General features: G+C 32.6%; 1 protein-coding gene across 3 annotated transcripts in view; it reads right to left on the bottom strand.

Annotated features, from left to right (window-relative positions):
- The window catches only part of LOC125070601 (high affinity cAMP-specific and IBMX-insensitive 3',5'-cyclic phosphodiesterase 8), a 204,314-nt gene that overhangs the window by 79,981 nt on the left and 97,496 nt on the right, over window positions 1-26,837 (bottom strand). Inside the window, exon 1 of one of the 3 annotated variants that reach the window (XM_047680538.1) lies at window positions 1,405-1,939. The exons of the other annotated variants lie outside the window; for them this stretch is intronic. Within the exon in view, the coding sequence (XP_047536494.1) occupies window positions 1,405-1,483 (79 nt within the window). The 5' untranslated portion in view covers window positions 1,484-1,939. Of the gene's footprint in view, window positions 1-1,404; window positions 1,940-26,837 lie in introns of those variants that run through there. 3 annotated transcript variants of the gene reach the window in all.

The following is a 26,837-nucleotide window of genomic DNA, read 5'->3' as shown; positions in this document are numbered from 1 at the left end:
TTGTGTATATAATTAATTTCGTGCTCGACGAAATGAATTATATACACAAATTAAGCACATGAAAATTCAGTGGTGCTTGCCTGAGTTTGAACCCGAAATCATCGGTTAAGATGCACGCGTTCTAACCACTGGGTCATCTCGGCTCATCATGAATGATTATAATAAATGTATTAAAGTTTCAAAATCGACATTTTTTTTTTCTAAGTAGGTTAGCGTTGCTTAAATCCATCTTAATCTATACAGAGATCGTTGTTTATTTCGAACGCGCATCACGCAAAAATCGCTTAATATTTGACATGATTTTTTTTCCATAATATTAAGCGTGTTTGAGGAAGTTTTAGGCTGTACAATATATTTCAACGTATACCGTTGCCATAGCAACGTACGCCCGGGTCTGACAGTATAAGACAATGTACTGACATACTTTAAACATAAAACTTAACTATGAGACTCAAAGTTTGCAAGAGACACTTATTTCGTAAATGTTATGAGACGGTAAGAAAGTTTTATGAATATTAGATTTTAAGGGATGCGTTAGACCTCGATGTTCAATTTAATTTTGTATACAATCGACCTCTTAAAATGTGTTTTAAAACACAAAAACAGTTAAGTCTTAAAGATTACTCGGAATTCAACGGGTGTGACGCGCCGAAAGCACAATAATATATGATTCCAATTTTACATAAGCGAAGCCGCGATGCAACGCTTATATCAAAAGAGTAGGATTCAGAGCGTATTATAAATGGTTTGTGACTTTATAAGCAACATTAAATATGTCTCTCTTGAGTCAACGAATAGTGACAATAAATAAATTATTAGCACATGACAATCAATTTGTTTGTTGAAACTATATTATTTATTTCATAATAAATATCACTTTTTATAATAACGTTGACCGACCTAGTTTAAAGCTAAATTCCGCTAGGCTAATCGTACTAAACAGGTCTGATATCCGCTCAAGACAAAACGGTCATAAGTTTAGAACCAAAATACCTATAAATATTTTAATAATACAAGTTTCACGTGTACTACATTATTAATAATTATTAAGATAATACAACTGTAAATCTAGTGTGTAGTTAAGTATAATGTGTTTAATTTTAATACATTAAGATTTTTTATCTTATAATTTATTAAAACCCTTTTACAAATAATAATAAATGTATCTAAACAGGTTCTTATATTAAATCTTTTAGCAGAAAAACGATTAAGTTCGTAATTATATATTTCATTTTATGGATCTGATGTTATTTAAAATCTTTATGGCTTAAAATTATTCAAAGATTGTAATTGAATAAGAATGTAAAGAATATAATTTATAAAGACGTGGTCGAGTTCTAAAAACCGGCTATTAAATATTGTAATGTTTCTCAATATCACTGAAAAGTCTTATTAATTGTTCACCTGTCTCAATCTCGTCGCTGCTGCGTCTCTGCAGCCACCTCTGCACTATCTCGATACTGGCTTCCTCACCGGCCAACATTTTTTTTATTCATATTTAAACAACACTGCTTCCGTTTCACAGTACATTTCTCTCCTTACAACGTCAATTTATTTTAACACAGTTCACATTTACCTGCACACATTAGAAATACCACACATAGACACACATGTAAACACGCGATATTGCTTTCGCTTTATTTTATTACGTTGATTATTATACGCGCAATATTTATTCATGCTTTAAAAGCCACAGCCAAACAATTGTTAAAAAAAATAAAAATAAACACGCAAAACAAATTTCGAGATGACAACACGAAGTGTGTTCAAATATCGAATTAATTAAATGATGATCGTCGACAGGCGAGCGTAAACATCGAGGACTAGTGATACCAATTTATTTGTGCAGCTTAGCATTTTACGTCCCGTGATTTGTAGCCTTAACGCGACGGATTAAGGCCTAATTTACTTTCAACGGCTGCTATTTTTGATGCTGTTGCGCGGAGTTTGTAAGGCAGCCGGTTAGGTAATGGCCGTCAAGCCGACAGTTGATCGAAGAAGGGGGGTGAATGTAGGACGAGCGTAGTGCTATGTAAGCATAATATATTAACTGGAAGAGACGTAACTTTGTTCTTGATACAAGTAGCATTTGATGCGCATGTAAATTGCAAAATTCAACAGGCCCTTCGTTTTTTATGTACGGCACTACTTCTGAGTCACGATGTCGCAATAATTGCAAAATGTTTTCTGTCACAGCGATTCCAATGCTATAAATATGTGAGTACGAATCGAATTCAATAGCAGTTATTGATAAAAACTAGTTTGAAGACCTTTATTTATACTGAAGTTAAAGTTACATATGTAGTCTGATTTTTTCCAATGGAGTTTGCAATAACTCACAAAGATTTTTTTCTTTTATTTAGTTCGTTGATATATTTTTTATTTTTTACTGTATTATCTTTGTAAATTACGAATATGTTTTTTTTTAAATAAATAATTACTGACTCGTACCACTTCTTGTATATTTATGAGTTTAAGATATGCCTTTTAGAATTGTTTGTGGTAACTAGTCCGCTGGTCGCCTTTTGTGCTCAGACCAGTTTATTTAGTCATTTGATTCCAAACACCGTAAGTGATACAAATCGGCCGCTCGGATATCCGTATGATATGTCATAAGCTTTCTCAAAAATTACGAATTAAAAAACGTAACTAAATTAATAAGTCATACTTAAAATTGTGGTTTTAAGTCTATTTATGTGTCAACTTTAATTAAAAGAAAATCAAATGTAGGTTTCAACACAATGTTTTAGAGTTTTTGGAAATAAAAATAACGACTTTATCAAAAAAAACACACTCGACTAGTCCAAATATATGGAATGGTATTATAGATTGTATACTGGTTTATGTACCACTTTTTGTTAACAAAGACTTCAAAAGGGCGAATTCCTTTCGAAGCCACTGAACATTTTTAATACATTCTTTATCATACAATAATATGTGTAGTGACAGTAAACCACGATAACGAAAAAAAAAAAAAATGCCGCGTCTTTTTACGTTATAACGTAAATTTGCGTTACAAACCCTTCAATTTGTAACGTTACCGTATATGTCGGTATAAATGCTACACTTATATTTGACCTTGAAAATTCTGACGAGGTTCGATATAACTCGATGGTTTTAAAGGAAATCTATACGTACATTATAAATGGGAAAGTAAGACTTAAAGGCGCTAAACCGATTTAGTACGAAGTTAAATTTGGTACGAAGATAGTTTAAGTTCCGGGAAAGTACATAGGCTACTTTATTAATGGGGATTTTTAATGGGGAACCGCGTTAAAGGGGATGACGGTTTGTGTACCTGGGTAAAGGATTCAAATATATTACTAATTAAATTTATTTATTTTTCTCCTGTAATTAAATTGAAGCAGTAATGTATGTGTTTCTGCGTTTTATTTATTATATTATATTATCTTCGTCTTTTATTATTATTGTTGACTGATCCAGATGTACTGAAGTTATTTGTCGAGAGATGCTCGTTAATTGAAGCAATGCCGTCCAAAGGGTTTCTGTTCTCTTGAGAGAGTGAATGTTTGGATCTAATTCCACCACACTGCTCCAATTCGAGTTTGTCGATACGTTTTTGGCAGAATCGAATCGAATCTTTTATCGGTCGACATAAATTATGAACACAATGCAAAAGAAAAACGTATTAGCTAGCCCGATTTGAACAATCGAACTTCTATTAAAATTCAATTCACTGATAAGCTATTTCGGTGGTCGGTGCATTTATTTCCAATATACAATCGAAACAGCATTTTTCTTTAATTATTACTTTTAACAGATGTCTTTTAATTATTAATAAAACACCGATGTTCATGTTTCTAGCTTAATAAATGCGAACTACCATTAAAACTTTTATTCCCGATTTCAATCTCGTGTGTGTTTAATTTTCAGAAACGCTTTATCGTTTGTAGTTTACAGCAAGTCTAGCTGTAAGAAATGAAGACTAGTGACTCTCATCCAGAGTTCCCACACATCGACTCTTGGGCAATGAAAAAAATATCTAACATCTGATTCAATAACATGAGTCTGTATGGATTGGTGTTTGAAAATCTATTCCATATTTCTGACGTAAAAATATGTAGAATTTTCATACAAACTTTGAATGGGGATTTAACCTTCTTTGACGATTATTTCCAAAAGTTCTATTTCTGTGTTTCCTGTTTAAGAATTCATCCCGTTAAACACAAAGTCAGTCATTTTTCATTAGATGTTTTAACATAAGATGGACAATTTATCGGTAAGGTTAAAAATGTACTTGATTTAATTACTAAATAATATTCAATTTATTAAATAATTGTATACATGAGAAGTTAGGCAAGTTGCCTGAGAGAACTAATTAGTTACGTTTCCAGCGAGATGTTAATTATATACACGTATGAAGAGGTACGGTCGGGGTAAGAGGAAATATAATTACTTTAATTTTGTTAAATTATTTTTTTTATGATATAAGTGGAAAACGAGCAGGAGGCTCATCTGATGGAAAGTAGCAACCACCGCCCATGGACATCTACAACACCGAGGTCTTGCAGATTCGTTGCTGGCCTTTAAGAAATATCTCGCTTTTCTTGAAGGTTCCGAAGTATCAGTTTAGAAAAATCTGCTGCGAAAGCTGATTCCACAGAGTGGTTGTCGAGGCTGTAAATGCCTTAAAAATCGCGTTGTTGTGGATTTTTGGACATCCAAGTGAGAACGGTTAATGAGCGGGAAGAAATAAAGATGTTACTTGTGTGTAAACAGTTGAGCAGTATCTTAAGATATAATTATATACTAACCGCGTGATCACAGCATTATGAAAATGTAGCTACCGTTTTTCGTAGTACCTAAGTGTATAGAATGCATAGAAAATGTTTTGTATATTATTATGTAAGTCAGAGGTCGTCGCTGTAAGCAAAACGTGTACGATTGACGTCTTGACGTCGTTTGTGGTATGTCGTCTTTGAGATAAGAGAATCTCGTTAGCGTCGACACGCATAGATATGTATAATAGTATATTAATGTACCAGAAAAATATAATACAATATTAACATCCTCTGTCTAGTCTAGTGGTTGACTTATACGACTACAGGAGACGAAAACTCAGAATATTGGTGAGCCAATACCTTATTTTATTGATAGACTTTTTTTTTGCGTCAAGTAATGTTCAGCAACAATCAAGGGCATAAACACTTTCCGTGCTTTAAAGAGTACTTAACGCCTTTGGTCTGTGTGTAGATAGTAAATCTTTACGATTATGACCACTTTTGCTGAAAAACTTAATAAAACACATTATCTTTTTTTTTAATATCTCCTTCTCAAGATTTTTGATAATGGCCAACAATTTTTTTAATATTTTTTTTTAGCATTAGCATCAGCAGCCTGTAAATTTTCCCACTGCTGGGCTAAAGGCCTCCTCTCCCTTTGAAGAGAAGGCTTGGAGCATATTCCACCACGCTGCTCCAATGCGGGTTGGCGGAATACAAATGTGGCACAATTTTATTGAAATTATACATATGCAGGTTTCCTCACGATGTTTTCCTTCACCACCGAGCATGAGATGAATTATAAACACAAATTAAAAGCAAAGCACATGAAAATTCAGTGGTGCCTGCCTGGGCTTGAACCCGAAATCATCGGTTAAGATGCACGCGTTCTAACCACTGGGCCATCTCGGCTCTATTTATTTATTATTTTTTAATAAAACTATATTCTCCACACTTTATTTCTGAAAGAAACGATGGGCCGATGATATCATTGAAGTTTCAGGAAATTATTGGATAAATAATGTCCAGTATAGAGAGAAATTCATTTCTCTGGAAAGTATTTCAGTCATTTCTCCAGAAAGCAGACAGAGCAGTTTTTACCTAAAAAATTATCCTTATGAAATATTTACGGAACGTAAACTACTGGATGCCTGATGCGCGCTGTTATAGAATAAGCGAGGAGGTGTATTTGAAGCGTATGATTTTTATTTATGAAGAGAAATATAGACATAGAATGGAATATTTCTAGTTATAAATTCAGATGAAAAAAAAAGGTTGCGAGGAAACCTGCACACGTGACATGCAATTCGGATATATGTGCATATTTCGAACAATACGGAGCATGGTGAAGCCAGTTTTCCGACAGTTTCATGACATAGGTACGTACCTATATACATGAAAAACAATTCAAAGGAAATATAACTACATCTTTCTTGTCAAATATTTTACTATCCCATTTAAATGCAAATGGGATATTCTCCCCCAAACAAAGTCACCACGTGTCTTAATGAATAGGTCAGACTTACTTAACACTTCAACCTTCGGTCATGCTTTAGGTGAGCGGTAAATCTGCCAAATCATATTTTTAATCCAGCTTTCACAATGCACCCAATTAAGTGGGATAGCAAGATATATTTAAATCATTGTTATTGAAAAAGTAAGTATTGATATTTAAATATAACATTACTTATCTGTATGAATATATATAATAATGATGGAGGATTAAAAATAATGTACTCTTCACTAAAAATACATCAAGATTAATTGTTTACTAAGCGAATAATAATATAATTTTATCAAATATTTAATATTGAGAAATAATTATTTTTGATTGTCCGTTCGCATGTCTGTGTTTTTGTTTGTAAATAAATCCTTTGTCACCCAAATTAAGATCAAATAATAAATAGTTATTTCGAGCCAATTTCATCACCAGCATTTCATATCCGATTCGATATAGTAACAAAATACATAAATATTGTCTTTTAATGTGTGAAAGAATAACGTAATAGACAATATGGGTAGATCAAATAGCCCCTTCATAGTATTAAATAATAGTTTTTCTCGGTGGTGATATATTCCGCAATAAAAATTAAATTATCGTCACTCTGCGGCTCATAAATTACCTCAACCACGACGATTGAACTAATATTGGTATCGTCCAGAGATTTTTTTTTTTTTTTAAATAGGTAGCTGGACTGGTCTCCTGATGGCTTGTAGTCACCATCGCGCATTGATCATTGTGGAATACAAAGATACTGAGTATTGCTTTTTGGCGGTAGACTATCTGATGAGTGGCTGTTACCTACTCAGACGTATTGCACGAAAATGTACCGTTTAGTAATAAGCCAACAATATATTTTTTTATCAGTAGGTTAATATCTATTTATTATATACAATAACGACGACGTGGAAAATTAGTACCTAGTACTTATATTAGTAAGGGGCTCAAAGATGAATGGTGTGAAGAAAAACCATTACACTGATTGCGTTTGTTTGTGTGTATTTAACAGGCAGACAAAACAGCTTATTATCTTGTTTCTCTTCTATTGATCAACCTATTTATTTTTGTAGCTATTGACAAACGTAAACAAACTTTGACAAGGGTAGCAATAAAAAAAAAAATTTTTTTTTTAGATTGCCTGCAATTCCTACATTGTTCGAAAAATTCAAACCACATGTAATCCAAGATATTTTAATAGTGAAATTTCGACCACTGGACGAACGGTATCAATAAAATAACCGTTATTAATTATAAATCGAAATAAATTCATTCAATTAAAATAGATTTTACATGATACTCGACCTAACCTACAATTAGAGGTTTATAATAGGTAAGTCTGTTATGTTAATAAACATTATAAAACATACCTTATAACTAACATATAGTAGGTACGGGGTCAAGTGACCTCTCAGCGAGGCTGCGGGTTTAGGCGAATTCGTTTCTAATAATAACAAACATACTTGAACATGACGGATACGTTAATATAATAATTATTTTATTGCTATTTTACATTTATATGTAACTTTACTTTTGAAACGCGATGGCCCAGTCGTTAAAAAACGTCAATAAGACCGACTATTGCGTACCCAAAACTAAACAAGTACATAACACTATTTATTTATGTGTATATCTTATATTCGGCGCAGAAGGAAATAAATCATCAAGAAAAAAAAATCTTAAGAGATCTTGATGTGATGGATGAATGTTTGTCCAATTTTGGTTACATTGGAACCAATCTGTATTAGAGCACGGTGGTGGAATATGCCCTAAAAACCCCTCTCAAAAAGAAAGAATGACTGAGCTTTGCAATGCGATATTCACATTCCGCTAAGCACTTTTACCATTTCTATACATTTACTTTTTTATTGTATATAAGTATCCCTTTCCGTTTACATTCCCCTTCCTACATATTTTTTTGGTCCTCTGCCCAAAAATTCCCCGAGAAAGGTCACCTGTTGCACCCACTCCAACTTTCAACGTTCTATTCCTTTATTGTGTATTTATGGGAACATATATTGATAATTGCACAGCAAATATGTATATATACATAAATATGCCACGAGCAATCTGAAATTGACCTTGAAATCTAAAGGTATAAGCAATTTATCAAATTTGTGTTTGTAACGAAAGTCCAAATATCCTGTAACTGTCAAACTTATGGGCATCCTTGTCGATTTTGGCAAAGTTTGGATTAACCTCCAAGCCTTCTGCTTAGAATGCTAAATATGTAATAAATACGGTGACCATAATGTGGTCAATTTCAGACACAAAATTCTCAACATGGATATGATGTTTTGCTTGTAATTATAGTGGTTCCCCGTGCTAATAGTAACACAATAACTTAATCGCTAAAATAAAATATATCCCGCTGAGTTTCTTTCGCCGGTTCTTCTCAGGTCCGAGGTGCTAAATTCCGAACCGGTGGTAGATTTTTGACAATCAATAAGCAAGTGTAAACAGTTCTATATTGAATAAAGATTTTTGACTTTGACTTTGCTGTTTGGTGGTAAAAGAGATGGTGGGTAGAAGGTAGCCTAATGATCCTACACAAATATTTATCATTGATTGCTACCACATCTTATCCAAACTTCTATAGTAATATTGTAAATGAGAAAGTAACTCTGTCTGTCTGTCCGTCTGTTGCTCTTTCACGGTCAAACTACTGAACCGAATTTGATGAAATTTTGGTATGAAGCAAGCTTGAACTGCAAGGAAAGGTAGGCTGTAGGTCCTTTATACTAATAAAAGAAGTGTGATTGGTCTCTGGGGACATTGTTGGTCTTATCGCCGAAGTGACTAGTTCTAAGTACATCAATTATTATTTTATATAAGCTGTTCATAACGTGGTTAAATAACATTACAGTTCATGATTGTTCGTATTAGATTATGTATATGTACATCTGGCTACTTAAAGGGAGTTCGTATAGTTACAGTATAGTTAGCTATAAGTCTTTTCAGTATAAGATTTGATAGGTAATATACATATATTATATATACATATATGGTGGAAGATAGATCACATAATTGTAAATTTTATTACATTCATTGTGTTTGCATTAATAAAGCATAAGATCAAAAAATGTTGAATACAAAAAATGGTAAATGTATCGATTTTTCAATATTCTACGATTGTAAATTTGCGTTCGAGATGTGAAATATAAAATAAAAATGATACTCTATATTAGACTCAAAGTCTTTTAACGCTACAAAGACAAAAAAAACACTATTGAAAGAAGAATAATCAACTAAATAGTTATTCAAATTCACATACAGACGATAGTACGAAACAATTTAATAAGCAGCATTCATATTAATAAAGTCAGTTTTGAAAAATAGCAGGCAATTTCCTGGTCTCGCTGCGCTACGCTCATAAAAGTAGCAATTTCAATATTTTAGTTCCAACTGCACGGGTCGTGAGAAAAAATAAAAACTTATACATGCAAATGGTTCTATTTCCAGTCAACGGTAAGTAAAATGTATAATACTATGCTGATAGGATTCATATATGTTTTCATTTTTGTTATCACCTACACACTTAACGCTTCAACCGATTTATTACAAATTGTCCTTAGGTTATTTGACGTCACTAGAAATCGGTCGCAAATGAGGTGTCATTAAAATATATTGTAAAGTAATAATAAAAAATATATATTAAGCACAGACTATAAAAGGCGCGGACGAGTTGCACTCGAAGGCATTTGTCCGTTAGTCATCGACGGGTTCGCTTGATTGTCAATCGTATCCTATTATTTTTATTTTACCTACAGTGTTTTGTTAAAATTAATGACATGATGTATATATGTAATATAAGTCCAATTGTATACTAAACAGTTTTTTTTATTAATTCCTCTTCCTCTCTCTTACAATAATTTATTTACACTTATAATTTGAATGTCTTGCATAAAAATAGCAATAGCAGTTTTTTTTTTAATTATAAGTTTAGCGCTACAGTAGTATTTTTAGGTTTTAAGCATAGTTTTGATATTTTTATGTATGAATACTTTTAATGTAGCCCGTGATTGTAATTTTACAATGTAATTATAATTAATTAGCATAAAAAATATACTATTACTTGATAAAGCATTCATAAATTTTGGCCACCAAGATATGACGTCATTCAAAATTAAACATACAACAACAGCTGTCCTGATTGAATAAAATAAAATAATTAATGCTTTTATTTTGTGAAACTGCTTTGTATTAATGTTTTTATTTAAAATTTAAGTGATTTGTTTTATGATTTACAAAATATTTTGCTAATTGTTCGTCGTCAAAATTTGAAAACTCATGATGAAGCAAAACAGACTTAGCAAATAGAGGTATGTGGTCCATAGATAGTGCTGTAAGAAATCGTACAGAGTACCCGAAGAATGCGTCAAGTATGATTCGCGAATCAGGCAATTTTGAAATAAATATTAAGTCCATATTGCCCCGGCTGAATTGCTAATTAGATTTTATTTTAAATAAGTATGAAGCAACAAGCCAATTACGGTGACAAGATAGATAAGCGTTTCTATGTAATATATCTTTAATGTTTCATCTTTGAGGACACTAGAGAAGTGTATACGTGTGTGTATGTGTTGATGCACGTGATTGATAGAACACCAACAAATGTCATAAGTTGGATATATTAAGGCAAGGTAAGCTTGTCCTGGAAAAACAGGACTGCTGGCAATCCTAACCTATATCAAGTAATACCATGTTAAATAAGAGCAAGGTTATCGTAACACGAACATTCTAAGCCGGTCGAGTTAATACGTCGGACACGACGTTCGGTGAAATAAACTGATAGTAAGATGACGAAATACGTTGCAAGGTTCCTTAACTAATGAACTTCCTCTTCGGAAGTTAAATAGATCAGCGTTCGATTCTGTATTCTTTAAAAGGATGACCGTATTTGTGTTCTCGTGCTTGGTTGGTGGTTGGGCTTCGTGCTAGCCCCACTTATCAGATATTCTGCCGCCAAGCAGCAATACTTGGTATTGTTGTGTTCCAGTTTACAAGGGATAGAACATCTTAGTTCCCAAGGTTGGGCATTGGCGAAGTAAGGGATGGTTAATACATATTTCTATCTCTTTACAACAGATGGCAAATTCCAGCTGGTCTACTAATAAAAAAAAAAGAATGTAAAAAAATTCTCGCCTCGTATAATATGTTGCAGGAATAAATTGTGATATCAACTCAGAATAATTTCTCCGAATCTTTTGAAGTTGAATAGTCTAATTTATTGTGGACTTCATTTAATTCGAATAAGTAGTTTGTTATTTAAAAAAACTGCGTACCATGAAACGTAGATAAAATGTTTTTGCTAGAGCACAGGAAAGGTGAAAGTGTGGGTAAATAAAATCGCACCGGAAGCGAATTTGTTCGTAAGCCGATTGAAAGTGGTTTTATATTCTGCACTAACACTAGCCGTGCCAGCTCCGCTAACGATATTAGATATATTTTTTTACGGCTTTGTCCTAGTGTGCCAAAAATGATGGCACTCTAAACGTGTTGATTGAATTAAGAAGATTAGGGTATGCAGCGCTTTCCTTAAAATATTAAAATATCAAAAGCCTTTGTTGTTTCTTCTTTTCTCGAACGAGGTTCTTTTACGCGGTTTACAGTGGAGGCAGAAATCGTCAAGCTAAATTTAATTTCATTAGATGGGTTTATAACATTTTTTTGTTATAATTCATAAGGATTTTTAACAATTTAATTTTTTGACATTTATGTGCTATACATAGCGTTATTAATTTATTTAATTTTGTCTGTTATTTAATCCGTATTATACAACGAAAGCAACTTCGTTCCAATTGGATGTTCCACAATACCTGTATGTCTTTCTTTCAAAATTAAAGTTTTTATATCTTATCGATTAAGGTGTGTATGTGAAATCGAAATCCGAAATAAAACCCTTTCAAATACTTCTTCTCGGCTTCTTTGAATTGTGGCTTAAACATAAATTAATATATATTTAATAACAAATTTGAACTTTATAAGATTTTAAATTAACATGGTTATTTTTATTAATATAAGTATTTGAAACGGGATATTTAGAGTCTCATTAACAAGACATTCGTAGATAATGTCGAAATATCGAGCTCCATCAAATGAAAATAAAAAACATGGTATATATCCCGTTTCATATACTTATAGTAAAATTTGAACTTCTAAGAAATATCAGCGAAACTTAGTATTTACTCTTATTCATAAATTATATTAATGTATTTTAAATGTAAGAAAATCAACGAGTTCCAATTACAAGCTCTTTTATTGTAGTGTACAGAATGAATATTTTACTTATAATTTTTGTTTTTGAAATTATATTTTAATGTATTTCTTGGTAAATGTGAAATGATCTACCGGCTTTTAATAAAGAATTGTAAAACCCTGGAAGGGATTATACGACATGGATTGGATTGACTTCGCAAAGTCAAAAACTTTGTGTTAAGATCTTAACTTTTCAAGTTTACACTCTTTTATGTAATTTTTACTTTTTCTATCAAAAATCATCGAATTCATTTTGGATTTACATATTTTTGTATAATTTAAATATATTACGCAGTGATTTATAGTTATGAATAGACAGTCGGGGTATTTATAAAGAGTTTTACCATAACGGTTGTCTATATTTTCTTTTCTTGCATTAATAAGAAATATTATGTTATGTTGGGAAGAATAGATTGATTCAGTAGCAATATAGTGAAATCTCTGATAGGAATACTCACTCAGATCTTCGGTATACATACGTGTATAGAAAAGTCCAACAAGAGATATCGTAACTGTTACTTATTTATGGATTTTTAACTTTGTTGATTCATAAATCTAGATCGTTTGTTTCATTCAAAAAACATTAATAAATAAGCCATATTATTCATTATCAGATTATATAGATAATAAAAAGGCATGGAGCTAATATTTGTCGACTTATCAGGCAGGTAAAAATGTATATGATTGTATTTAACTTATTTCGAATGATGTAAAGGAGTAACTACTAAGTTTCTTAACGGATCTTCTCGGTAGAGTCTACATTCCGAACCGGTCGTTGGTCGTTGTTTTAAGTTCGATCAATTTCGTTAAATGATGATTCAAAAGTGGTTTTAAAAGGCTACATAAATAAAGTATGTTTCGATTTTGAGATGTCTATTGTTTTTAACTTTATAGTATAATGTCTTTTATTTACTTTGGGGTATTTACAGATGTTTAAACTATTTTCGATCTGTTGAGAGCTGTTTGGACCAATTATGGTCTTAAAGGCGAGCCCAAGCGTGTTTTAAAAGAGTTAGAATTCATTTAGGGCACGATGTATTAACAATGGCATAATCTACAGGAAAGTTAATATATATATGGTTATAATGAACTATTTATCGTCGGGCGTTAGACATTAAAGCCCATGTCCTTTCTTGGTGTTCAAGCTTGCTTCACATAGACTGACGGACAGAGTTACTTTGGCATTGATAATATTAGTATGGATAGATAGTACATGACTCACAAAGAAAATCTTTTAGCGTTAAGAAGTTGAACCTCATTTACGCATAAGTATAATTTAAAATTTGAATAATCTAAGGTGATAGGGCTTTGTGCAAGCCCATCTGGGTAGATACCACCCACTCATCAGATATTTTACCGCCAAACAGCAATACTCAGTATTTTTGTGTTTCGGTTTGAAGAGTGAGCCAATGTTACTACAGACACATAACATCTTAGCTCCCAAGGTTAGTGGCGCATTGGTGATGTCAGGAATGGTTAATATTTCTTACAGCGCCATTGTCTATGGGCGGTGGTGACCATTTACCATCAGGTGACCCATTTGTTCGTCCGCCTATGGATACCATAAAAAAAAAATACATTATTTATAATCACGTTTCGATGATTTATCTTATAAGCTACGTATTGTGTCGTCACAATCTTGATGAATTTCGGCCGCGATGCTATCGATGTTTACGTCACGCTAACCGAATACGGAATTCGATGATTGTCGATCACCTGGTACTAATTATGATTATAATACTTATTCGAACAAAAATCGTGAATCGTTTGGTACTAATTCATAAATACTGTGAGCTACGTCAGCAATGCTGCATTATGAATTATAATAGGAACTGATTGCGATTGATATACAAATTCCATTCAACGGAATCATTTATTAGGCGAAACATTTCAGGCGATAACATTTCTTTTACTGCAGTGAATATATGTACTATGTATTGTTTTTATTTAAATGAATATTTGTGATTTATTACTTGAAGGGAGTTTTACACGATTGTAAAATTTCCATAATGTAATTTATATACAGTTAAAGTTCTATCAAAAACTAGACAGTGCTATTGTTTTCGAAATATGATTATGAATTGTCTGTTATAAGTTGTTTTAACACGACTTTTAGTCTCATGTACAGTAAATACTAATAGTATTGCATGAATGTCCGACAGCTGTGTAAAATCCATCGCTACTTTTGGATCTTTCCATTATTTTGTTCTAGCGTGGATTGGTGGATCAAGTATTAGTCCGTAATAATCCAGTGCTGGGCAAAACTTATCTCTATATTTACTTGGTGGTAGGACTTTGTGCAAGGAGTAGGTACGAGTAGGTACCACTCTCTCATCAGGTATTCTATCGTCAAACAGCAGTACTCAGTATTATTGTGTTCCGGTTTGAAGGGTGAGTGAGCAAGTGTAACTACAGACACAAGGGACATAACATCGTTTCCAAGGTTGTTGGCGCTTTGGCAATGTAAAAAATGGTTAATAACTCTTACAGCGCCATTGTCTATGGCGGCTATGTAACCACTTACCATCAGGTAGTCCATTTTCTCGTTCGCCAACCAAAAAAAAAACAAAAACAAAACGGAAGGAGTTTATTCGACCGCTAGTGCGAGTTTCACATGAAACAAAACTTCATCCGACTCATACCACTTTTTTCAACGTTTTTTTCACTGGCGTACACGATGAATTAATAAACAAGTGCCACAATATAAAACTAGTTGTCGCTCCCGACTTAGTACGGCTGAATTCGTACAAAGTTAACCTCCTCACCGTAAGCAGACTGGCCAAGGAATCCAGAATCCAATAACACTCCTTCGAGGACACATTCCGAATGTCCGACTGGAATCTACAACTTCTTTATAGACAGACATTTATAATGCTTACGATTACATACGAATAAATACATATATCGAGAAAAAAAATTTAAACTTCAATTGTGATGCTTACATAATGAACTGGATTCTATCTAGCATATTTTTGTTTGAACAAAAAATCACTTTCTAAAAATATTAATTTCAAAGTCTGTATTATTCATAAAACCATTAAAGGACAGTCCAAAGCGACTGACTTAATTCCATTCGCTTATTTTCCATTATCATTTAAAAAAAAAAGTTGAAAGATAAAACATTTTATAAAAATACAAGACCAGTGAACAGGGGTCGTTAAATTGTCTAAACCGACCACAGATCTTAATAACTTCTAGAAAAGACAAAGTAAATTCAGTAAAATCGAGTTTATCCGGAACAAGTCCAATTATCTTTCCTTTTAAGTGGAAAAAAATATAAACAAAAAATGCTAATAAAGTATCTGTCAACTGCTTAAGCCAAGGTTGAATTCCATACATTAAGATAATTCTTTAACAGAATTATTAAACAAATTAAAATTGATTTTTTCTTACAAACATTATTCTGTAAGGGTTAATGACCTCTACATTTTTAATGACGTGATGGACTTTTTATGTCAATTGGTCTGCAAATATACGGCCTTAAAAAAAATATTTTTTGCATAAGATGTGTAGTTAAACACTAATGTATCTTTAAAAAAAAAAAACTTATAACAGCATTTGAAGAATTACTAATACTCCTATTAACCCTTCTTTTAAGCTTATCACTTGTGTTAGGAGTGGGGAGGACAATAGTCCAAGGGCGAGGATCGATCCTGCGACTTTTAACATCGCTAAGTGGGCCATGAACCATTGTGCTATTGTTGCTTAACTCTTTTACCATTAATTCGATCTTTGATTGAACAAAACAGAACATTTGTTAACAAATTAATTAAATCATATTTTTTATAATTTAAGCAGCTAAGTAGATGGAATATGTCAGTCGTAGATTATTTAACATGAAGAAAATAAAACAGTTTGTATAAGATTACAATATTAATGAAATATATTAAACAAAAACACCAAAATAATACTATATTTGACTTTATGCACAGTTTTCTTATTTAATATAATTCATTGACCTGCATTTGGTATAAATCTGTGTTTTAAAATACGTTTTCGTTATACTTGTTTAACTGAAATTATTTAATTATTATTTCATTGATATCGACTTGCCGTTACCACCGGTCACGTGGTCATCACTGCCCATAGCCATAAAATGCTAACAATTTCTTAAATAAACAACACGTCATCTAACTTTGGTACTGAAATATTATGTCTTGTGTCTGTAGATACATTGGTTTACTGACCGTTCAAACCGGAACACAATAATTCTAAGTATTCCCACACAAGCATACATACCTGGCGGTAGAATCATCATGCATGTATGGTTGATACTTATCCAGATGGGCTTGCACAAAGCCCTACCCGTAACTAAAATATCTTATTCGTGCTAACATAGTTTTGAAATAATGGCTACAATTAAAAAATAGATTGAAGTAATAAGCATCGCATATGATCGCAGACTAAACAAAAGTACATTACATTTTCATTTTTGTGTTAATTTTTCTTGGCAATGTTTTAATCGATCTCAATTTTATGATTCATCCAGCTGCCTTCTACTATGTTCTCCAAACAATTGATTTTTATTTCGATGATAGAATTTTCTACGACGTATAATTCAAAAGTTTTCTAATAGATTAGAAAATAATTAGAATACTTTTCGAAAGATATCTGTTTCGTAAAAATAAGTATATAGGAACTTTATCGGCTCGTTACTGGTAACTCAAAAATTATCGGTTACAGGATTGTAATGCAATACTAGTAATTTATTCAATGACATTATTATATTTGTATATACTTTTTATGTAATTGGGAGGCGGGCGGGCAAATGTTGGTAAGTGGTCACCAACACCCATAGACATTGGCGTCGTAAGAAATATTTGCCATTCCTTACATTACACCAACCCGCCACCAACTTTCGGTGCTACGATGCTATATCCCTTGTATTAGAAGTAAAATATCTGAGCACAAAGCCTTCAATAGTTCTTACATATTCTTACACGACGACGACGAGCTTGATAACGATAGATATTCAATTTTATTTGATTTATAAATAAAAATCTGGGATTTTCAACAGGACATTTATCTAACATTACCATCAAGTGTAAACTACACTCCAGTCACAGCTATTAAGTAAACCACTTACTATCAATCGCCTTAAGCTTTTTACTTATAAGGCACTTATCGAATTAATTTAATAGTTCCTCAAAATCTTTATAAACATTTATAAATAAAAGCGAATACATTTCGACTACGCATTATAACTTGTTAAAATATCTCCACTGAATAGCAAGATATTAGCCGAAGTTCTGAGATACAAATACTTATCAAATGAACTTAGGATGTCGTGAAATATTTCTGATTTTCCATTTAAAATAATATTTAAACAAAAACACATTAAGTATACAGAGTATTGAAATTTCATCAGGAAAAGTCAAATGAGAAAACTAGATTGACATTCTTTTGTTGCGAATTTGGTTGATATACGGATATAACGTGTTAATCTTAACTGATAATCACAGAATTAATTCCGGCTGAGCACCACTGAATTTCCGTATGTTTAATATAAGCGAAATACCCCTGATTGATTCATAACAAGATCTCCGATACTATAGTTAGGATTGACTTGAAATTAAGTATATTGGATGCGTTCAAAATGTTACATTATCAGCCTGTAAATTTCCCACAGCTGGGCTAAGGCCTCCTTTCCCTCTGAGAAAAAGGTTTGGAGCATATTCCACCACGCTGCTCCAATGCGGGATACACTTGTGGCAGAATTTCGTTTAAATTAGACACATGTAGGTTTCTTCACGATGTTTTCTTTCACCGCCAACCACAAGATGAATTATAAACACAAATTAAGCACATGAAAATTCATTGGAGCTTGCCTTACTTGAACCCACAATCATCAGTCAAGATGCACGTGTTCTAACCACTGGGCCATCTCGGCTCTTCAAAATCTTATTACAAGTAAATCACAAAAATTTCATTAATTAAATACAAAAATTAAACGTAACACTGAGTCAAACAAATTAATATTAATGAACGAAATCCTAAGCATGATCAAGTTTCAGCTGGAGCTGTATTCAATGGAAATACAAGACTTCTGTAGGAAATAAATCAATTTCTTAATGTTAATTTATTTAACTGTATGTCTTTTATTACTAATATTACTTTGTTTTTTTTTTTCTATTGTGATTTTTTAATAGTTGCTTGTTCTTTTTTTATGTTTAGGCGGACCGGCAAATGGGCTACCTGATGTTAGGTGGTCACCACCGCCCATAGACATTGGCTCTGTTAGAAATATTAACCATGCCTTACTTTGCCAATATTCCACCAACCTTGGTAACTAAGATGTTAAGTCTCTTGAGCCTGTAGTTATATTGACTCACTAACCCTTCAAACTAGAACACAACAATATCATGTATTGCTGCTTGATGAGTGGGTGGTATCTACCAAGACGGGTTTGCACAAATTCCTACCACCAAGTTACTAATGTTATACGTTCTAAAAAATTCCGTTACTTGTCCTCAATTCTTCTGAAATATATTATTTAAATCTATCAAGGGTAGGCACTGATCGTACACAAATTTATTCGTAATGTTTGAAAAATATTATCACCAAGCCAAAAAAATATGTGTATATTACAGAGGAAATTTGAAAGCGAAGTTTTAATTATATTTATTTAATATCTTCCCCTACCTTTTCTAACATCTATCTAAAGTTACGAAGGTGTGAAAATATAATTAAAACATGTTTACTGTTAAAAAATACAGAAATTTTGAAGCCATTGACGAGGGTCAACCTTCTGAGGGAATGTCACAATGAGTACGTAAATTTTAAACGAATACTTTATTTTTGAAATCGAATAATGTTTTTACTTTTATATTATTGTACAAAGAGGAAATAAGTATCAATTTATAAATATATATTATTAAAGTGTTTGATATTATTGCCCAAAAATACTTACTGTGAACTTAGAAAACAAACGTTGTTTATCTGATATGTCTTGTCTTGGCCAATTTTTCCCACAGTGGCAAATAAGTGCACAAGCGTGTAAGAAAATTCAATGTACCCACATTTTTACAATTAACATAAATAGTATAAAAAGGGCTTCAAAGATAGTTTGAGGTCAGTTGGTCGTTATTCTGCTCGAAGCAAGCAGAATAACGACCAACTGACCTCAAACTACCAACAGCTTTGACGCAATTATTACGTGCGAATCGTGAATTTATCAGTTATTAGTGTAAAACGTTTTATGGTTGTATTCATAGTATAAGTGATCTAACTATGCAATGGATGTGAAATGATTTATTTGGTGTTGTGATTGAAATAAACTATTTGATAATAAAATTTGTATGTTTGATTATAATCGTCACCCTCGAAAAATGTTAATTTACAAGCATGTCTTCAAACGCAAGCACCCCTTTACTCTCATAATTAGATGGGACGGCAGATCCCAAACGGATGGAAAATGTTCAGGAAAATGGAAAGGGTTCAGCCGTTGTAAGGGCATGACGTGCTCCCCGAGGCACGAGTAATCAACACAAATTCACTGGCACCGAATACATACATTTTGATTGCCCAATCCAGGGTTTGAACCCAGGTGACCTTATTTCACCACGCCGCTTCGTTGCATGTTTATGTATACATATGGCAGAGTTTTATGGAAATAAGACACATGGAGATTTCCGCCGTGAACGAGTTGAATTGTAAACACAACATGAAAATCCAGTGGTGCTTGGGTTTGAACCCGCTAACATTGGTTATAAAGCACGCGTTGCAACATCTGGGCCATCTCGGCTCTCTAATAAAATTGTTCCTTAATTCTAATATTTAGTAATTTTACTGTAAGTCGTCTAAAGATAAATGTTGCTTTATTTTATTTCCGGATTGAGTTCAAGTTATTGCTCCATTGGGGTCAACGTCTGTGCAAGTGTTCACGGGAATAAGCTTGTGACGCATCACAACTGTTTCGGAATCTGGACGCTCGGAGTTTATAATATCTTGATATATTTGCTTATATTATGAGTGAGATCTATTGTAGATCCCCTCCGAACTAATATTATGAATGTGATAGTGAGTTTGTTTGTTACACATTCACGTCTTGCGCCTTCTACTTTATAGAGGATAATGTTCGGAGTTTATTCCACAACTGTACGAAGAAATTTTACTTGCGTACAAAAAACCGTAAAAGCAGGATCCATCTTGTGCCAGAGAATACTCCGAGCAGTTGCGACCCAGGTGAAGATTTATGGAGGCCCCCTCTGCAAAGCGTTCTATCATAATCAACGCTCACTTTCACTGCTCCTGTTTCCCTCCCTGTCTAGTTACATTTGGTAGGAACCTGTTAGCGCAATTTTAGATATTCGTCGTACCATAGTACTTACTGCAGTTCTCGAGATTCCAAGGTCTTTTATTTTGTTATCATTTATGCAATTTTTTGTCTCTTTTATTATTAAAAACCAAAAAGAAAATGAAAAAAATATTTATTTACCGAAACAAATATACAACAGCCATAATTCTCTTGAGATTATGTCTAGATTGTCAAAACTACGTCATGACCTTAGAAATGTTATCTAAAGCCTAATATGGTTAAACGGCTCCTCTACTATATTTGTACATTTACGAATTGCGTTACGAATGTTAGGAAATGACTTATAAGCAACAAAAGTCTAAAGTGGAACTCATTTAAAAAATATATATTTATTGACATTCCAAATTTAATTGAGCCTTAATATTTTTTTTTAATTATAAGAGTAAGTCGTGTATCCTCTCGATGAGTACACTGAATTAATACTTACAATAGAGATGTTATTACTATACTATTTATATGCCGCGAGTTATGATCTTAATCATATTCGGGGATTCAATTCTGGGCAAGTAACACAAAATTTTTGCGTACTCAATTTGTGTTTGAGACCCATTCCGTGCACCAGCATGACATTTCCCAATTTCACTCATTTCGCGCACTTAACTATTAAGTTAAAGTAAACATCGTAAAGAGATCAACACTTCAACTTGAAAGACCCATTCTCCTTTATTCATGTACAAAATAGGAAAATATTAAAAGGCATACGAATTATTGTTTATTGCAAAATTATTATAGCGACAGCTGTCATGTTCATTCATCATTAGCAGCCCGTAAATGTCCCACTGCTGGGATAAAGGCCTCCTCTCCTTTGAGGAGAAGGTTTGGAGCATATTCCACCACGCTGCTCCAATGCGGGTTGGCGGAATACACATGTGGCAGAATTTCGTTGAAATTAGACACATGCAGGTTTCCTCACGATGTTTTCCTTCACCGCCGAGCACGAGATGAATTATAAACACAAATTAAGCACATGAAATTTCAGTGGTGCCTGCCTGGGTTTGAACCCGAAATCATCGGTTAAGATGCACGCGTTCTAACCACTGGGCCATCTCGACTCTCGGCCATCTCGACAGCTGTCATGTGTCGTTGTTTAATTAATGGTTCCATTAAAACGACTAGAGATTACGATTTTAAGTTGCATTAGTTAACATTATTAACTGAAATTTAAGGAATTCTAGGAAGGTTTCAATTATTCCCAAGTTCACGCCTTTAACAAATCTTGGGCTAATTTGAAGGTATAAATCTACGATATAATCAAAGTTGATTTCCAAAACTGTTCCTATACAAGTAGGAACATACATACACAAATGCATACTAACATTTATATATATATAACCAGCGAAGGGTTCCACACCATTATTTATAGAAAAATATGTCTATGTATGGGAGCCTACTTAAATATTTATTTAATTATATTTTTTAGTATTTATTGTAATAGGTGTAGCAGAAATACATCATCTGTGAAAACTTCAACTGTCAGACAGACAGACAAACGGACGGACAGTGGAGTCGTAGTAATAGGGTTCCGTTTTACCCATAGGGCACGAACCGTAAAAAAATAATCATAAATTAGCTAACTGTTATATTGTCGGTGCAAAAATGACACCTATAAAATACTGGTATTATTTTCTAAGCTACTTTAATACCTAACTTAAAATATTCATGTATAATATTTTATGTAGGTCATTCTGACGTTCAATTACTTTACACATATTTCCAGAACGAATAAAAGCTAGAACAAGCAACTATAATAATTAATTAATTTACATAAATGTTGACAAAAATAATCAATCACGTTTAAATTAAATCACAAAGTAATTTTATATCCTTGCGACCTAGAATGAACATTAAATTACTTACGAGTTTAATAAATGTGTTTGCTGTAAATATTTACATACAAATATATTTTGTATAAATAATATATTTAAGTAAAGAGGATATCCTGTTAAGGAATAAGTATTGGAGCTCGTAGCAGCAAACCACTACACTTCATTTTCACATTTTCTTTCCGACCAATACAGATTTTTCTAATCTGTTTTTCTTCGGTGAGTTCAAGAGGAAGTATAACAAAGATATATATTTTTTAATTAACTTGAAAATACGTAAATAGGCGCACGTTCTATTTACACACTCAATTTGCTTCTTAATTGTGGTACCGTCCTTTCATTGTGGTAACGTCAGATCATTAGTCGGGCTCACCAAAACCCTTATAATTCCGTAATATCCAACTGTCAGCCTGTCACACCCTTAGTTTCAACTAATTTGAATCAATACACACAAAATTTAGCTTGCGTTGCAAAGAAGATTGCTCGCCCGACCACCCTTTCAACCTCATTTCAAATTCCCACCCTGTATATAATTGTTTCATTTATATAGTAACATTGTTATTCATAACACAATTATTATTTATGTCTCGTTGATCTGGTGGTAAGCTTATAAGTATGCAGATTCAAAAGTCCTGGGTTCAAAGACTGTAAATAGAAATTAGAGAGTTTTTGTCTCACGAAATACACAGTAGCATCCGAAAGCTTGAAAGTTACCCGTGCCTTATCAATTTAGACTTGCGCCTGAACGGTTTTCGGTCGTGTCGAAATGTACTCATCGGTTTAAAGGAGTGACGGAAAAGTGAGTGAGTTTGAGTTTGTAGATATTTGAGTAATAATCGGCCAAGTCATTATTTATTGAAGTGAATCTGGCACAATTTTCCACCGGATGGAATGTAATGGGTGGTAGTAAGAAATACGTCGGTTAAATATAGGTATATCATTTCTTATTAAGTAGAATGTTTTAGAAAGGTAGAGCAGTATTTAATTAGAAATAATTTATGGAACTAAATGAAAATCTTCGTAATCGTAATTGCTTAGAACATAAAGGTATAGTTAATAAAACAAACTGCTTAGAATAATATAATTATATTCTAAAATAAAATAAATTTCGCTAAAACAAATTTAAGGCACTTGCGTAAAATAATTAATATAAGCCTAGTTTACATTACAAGTTCCTTAAAATTGAATTAAATGTTTGAATAATTCAGTTATAGGTGTACGTCAAGTGTGTTCACGGCTCAATGCGTGACCATTGAACCTTATAACGAAGCGTGTAATTATAAGGTCTATATTAGGCTATGACTGTACGGGGCTATTACACAAGCTCTTACTAAATAAATATCGTATTAAGTGTTGAATGCTAATTGTTTTGCTAGTTGTTAGCTTGTACGGCTTCAGATCATGAGGTCTCAGGTTGAATACCGGATTCGGCCAATGAAACAATTTATGTGTTATCGAAATATTATATATAGTCACAACAACATTGATCATTTAGATAGAATCAGTGATAATCATTTTATGTACACGAGACGTAAGGATAAGCTTATAATCGTAACACCAAGTTCCCGACTCCACAAAGTAAATACTTACTTCTTGGGGCAAGGTATCCGTTTCTATAATAAAATTTCGCAGATATTTTAAGCTTTGTCGATTCATAAATTCAAATAATTTGTAAAAACGAACCGGTGGTAGCTGCACTTGAGTATGTAAAATGATGATTCAAAATTGCTCGTAAAAGCCTCCTTGAATAAAGTATATTTTGATTGATTGATTGATCGACGGTTATTGATAGAATTTATAATGAAAGACTATAATTTTATGTAGAGTAAAATAAATATAAATATAGTTTCGTTAGTAAACATATGTTATTATTACAATAATGTATAGTAACGTTGTATATCCTATACGCGGCAGATACACAAAAGACGAGCACCACCGAAATAGCATGACGGTATACGAGAGCTTGAAGCTTAAAAAATAATAAAATCATTTTCATATTTTTGAAGCTATGTGTTAGATTATTGTGTATCGTGAAACATTAAAAAGTATTTATGTATGTCCGTCTTCGTGTTCTAAACCGACCATTGCCAAAAATATTTCACACGATTAACAGTCAGGGCACCAACTCCTTTCACATTTCCAATATTAAGTAAGAATTAAGAAAGTTAATTATTTAACTTAAAATGACAGCGTAAACTGTTTATATATTATTAATATTTAATTTGAATCGAATTTAAAAGTAATTATATTTAATTAACAGAAAGCTTTCTCATGTCAAATGATCTCTGTCAGAATGACAAATAAATGGAATTCTCGTAGTAGAGCAAAGAGCGAAAGTCCATGACGGAGATAACGAGATGAGTTGGACTCCTTCAGAAAAATTGTACTAGTTCTGCAAACATTAGGGAGTTGTGGGAAAAGAGTAGAGAGGCAGTGGGTTGACACACCTGGGTAATAATATATAAGACAACAGCCGAACAAAAGTGCGGGTCAACGAAGAAGTCTTCCTCGTAGATCTAATTTGTACACCAATAGTTAAAATGTAGATAGTGATGTTGCCTCAAAAAAAAAAATGACGGCAAATAAAAGAGAGCATACTTCAAATTCAACGATTGAAATGCATCTAGGTATAAATACGAAAGTCATTCAAGTGAATAAGCGCAGTAGGACGCCAAAATAAATAATATTAATCTCAAGATCAATTCAACGAACATTGTATCATATTTAATAGTTTAACAAATGTTTATAATCAATGATATTAGTATTTGGGCCAGTGAGCTCAATGTATCAATTTAATGAACATGTCCTGTCCATATCAAGATAATGGCTCAGTTTCTATTACAAGTTTGATTTTAATTCTAGCGACGTATGTCGGTGTAGTTTTATGTGTGTTGAAGTATATATAAATATATTTTGTTAGATTACATTGGCTCGAAATAAATTCCTACCTAGTTGGTGCAAATGTTGGAACTTGTTGGCCAATAAATTAACAAACGCAAAATTACTTGTCGTTGCCTCGGTTTGTAGTTGGCCGTATTTTTGCTCCAGTGGAGTTTTTAGTCATGACTGGAAGTATTTATTTATAAATGAACAAAGGTTTCAGAAAACATTGAATAACAAATTTATGATTCGTAAAAAATAAAAATAAAAAAAACTTTAATTATGACGTGTTACTATTCACTACGTCAAATAGTAGTATTTAAGTTTAACGTAAATACGTGTCACCAATGAATATAGTTATATATTGATAACTTTCCTTATACACCTACATATTTATGCAAAATTATTGTAATTTCTGTCGAAGTAGAGTTATTCTCTAAGAATCAATTTTAAGCTTAATGAAGAGCACGGTCGTAAATTGACTATTACAATTAAAACAAGGACGGAATACACGAAACAAAATATCAATGAGACGAGAGAGACACGAAGATAAAACATTAATAAATCGTATATAATAGAAAGAGACAGAGATAGAGAAATAAAGCGAAAGTGACTTACGTGACGATTTCTGCAAGTTCGTACGTTAAAAAAAATGTTTATAAGCAAGTAATACCGCGTGGCTAGTCAATAGTGTAATAATTCAACTCTGTCACTATGTAAGGTGTGATTAGCCGCTCGCGAGTGTCGACAAGGTTGTAAAGCTGGACTTTAAATCACCCATATCTCGAGGCCTTTGACTCGTGTATAACGCGGCTCGCGCAAGATAAGATCGCAAACACACGTCCGATTTCACTTACGACTATCTGATCAAACTTAGCCGATCATATGAATGGTACATGGGGTCATCTGATATCGTATTCGTCACGTTAACTATGAGCAAATGATTTTTACTGTTCTTTATAATATTTACAGTCAGATATATTTTTTTCTGGTTACATCTCTGATATAACACTGATTCCCATTTGTTTTTACGATCGCAAAGATTACATTCACTCATAAAAATTGATATCATTTGCTTTGATATAACTGTCTCGAATTAAATTAAATGCTATAATTGAAGAAAAAGGTTTTAGTTGATTTTTTTTTAAATAAAACAAAAATTACATTTGTATATTTAAAAAAGAAAGCAATTAAAGTTTCAAAAATACTCAGCGTTTAGATAAAAGTTAAAAAATTATAATTAATAAAATCATTTTTTTCTTCACATTTAGTGAGATACTCGCCGGTGTGCTGAGTTCATCGGAATAAAAACCGTCTCT

The sequence above is a fragment of the Vanessa atalanta genome, chromosome 17 (assembly GCF_905147765.1).
Source record: "Vanessa atalanta chromosome 17, ilVanAtal1.2, whole genome shotgun sequence".
Taxonomy (NCBI): Eukaryota; Metazoa; Arthropoda; class Insecta; order Lepidoptera; family Nymphalidae; genus Vanessa; species Vanessa atalanta.
Note: the sequence above shows the minus strand (reverse complement) of the source record. Positions and strands in the feature narration are given on the sequence as shown.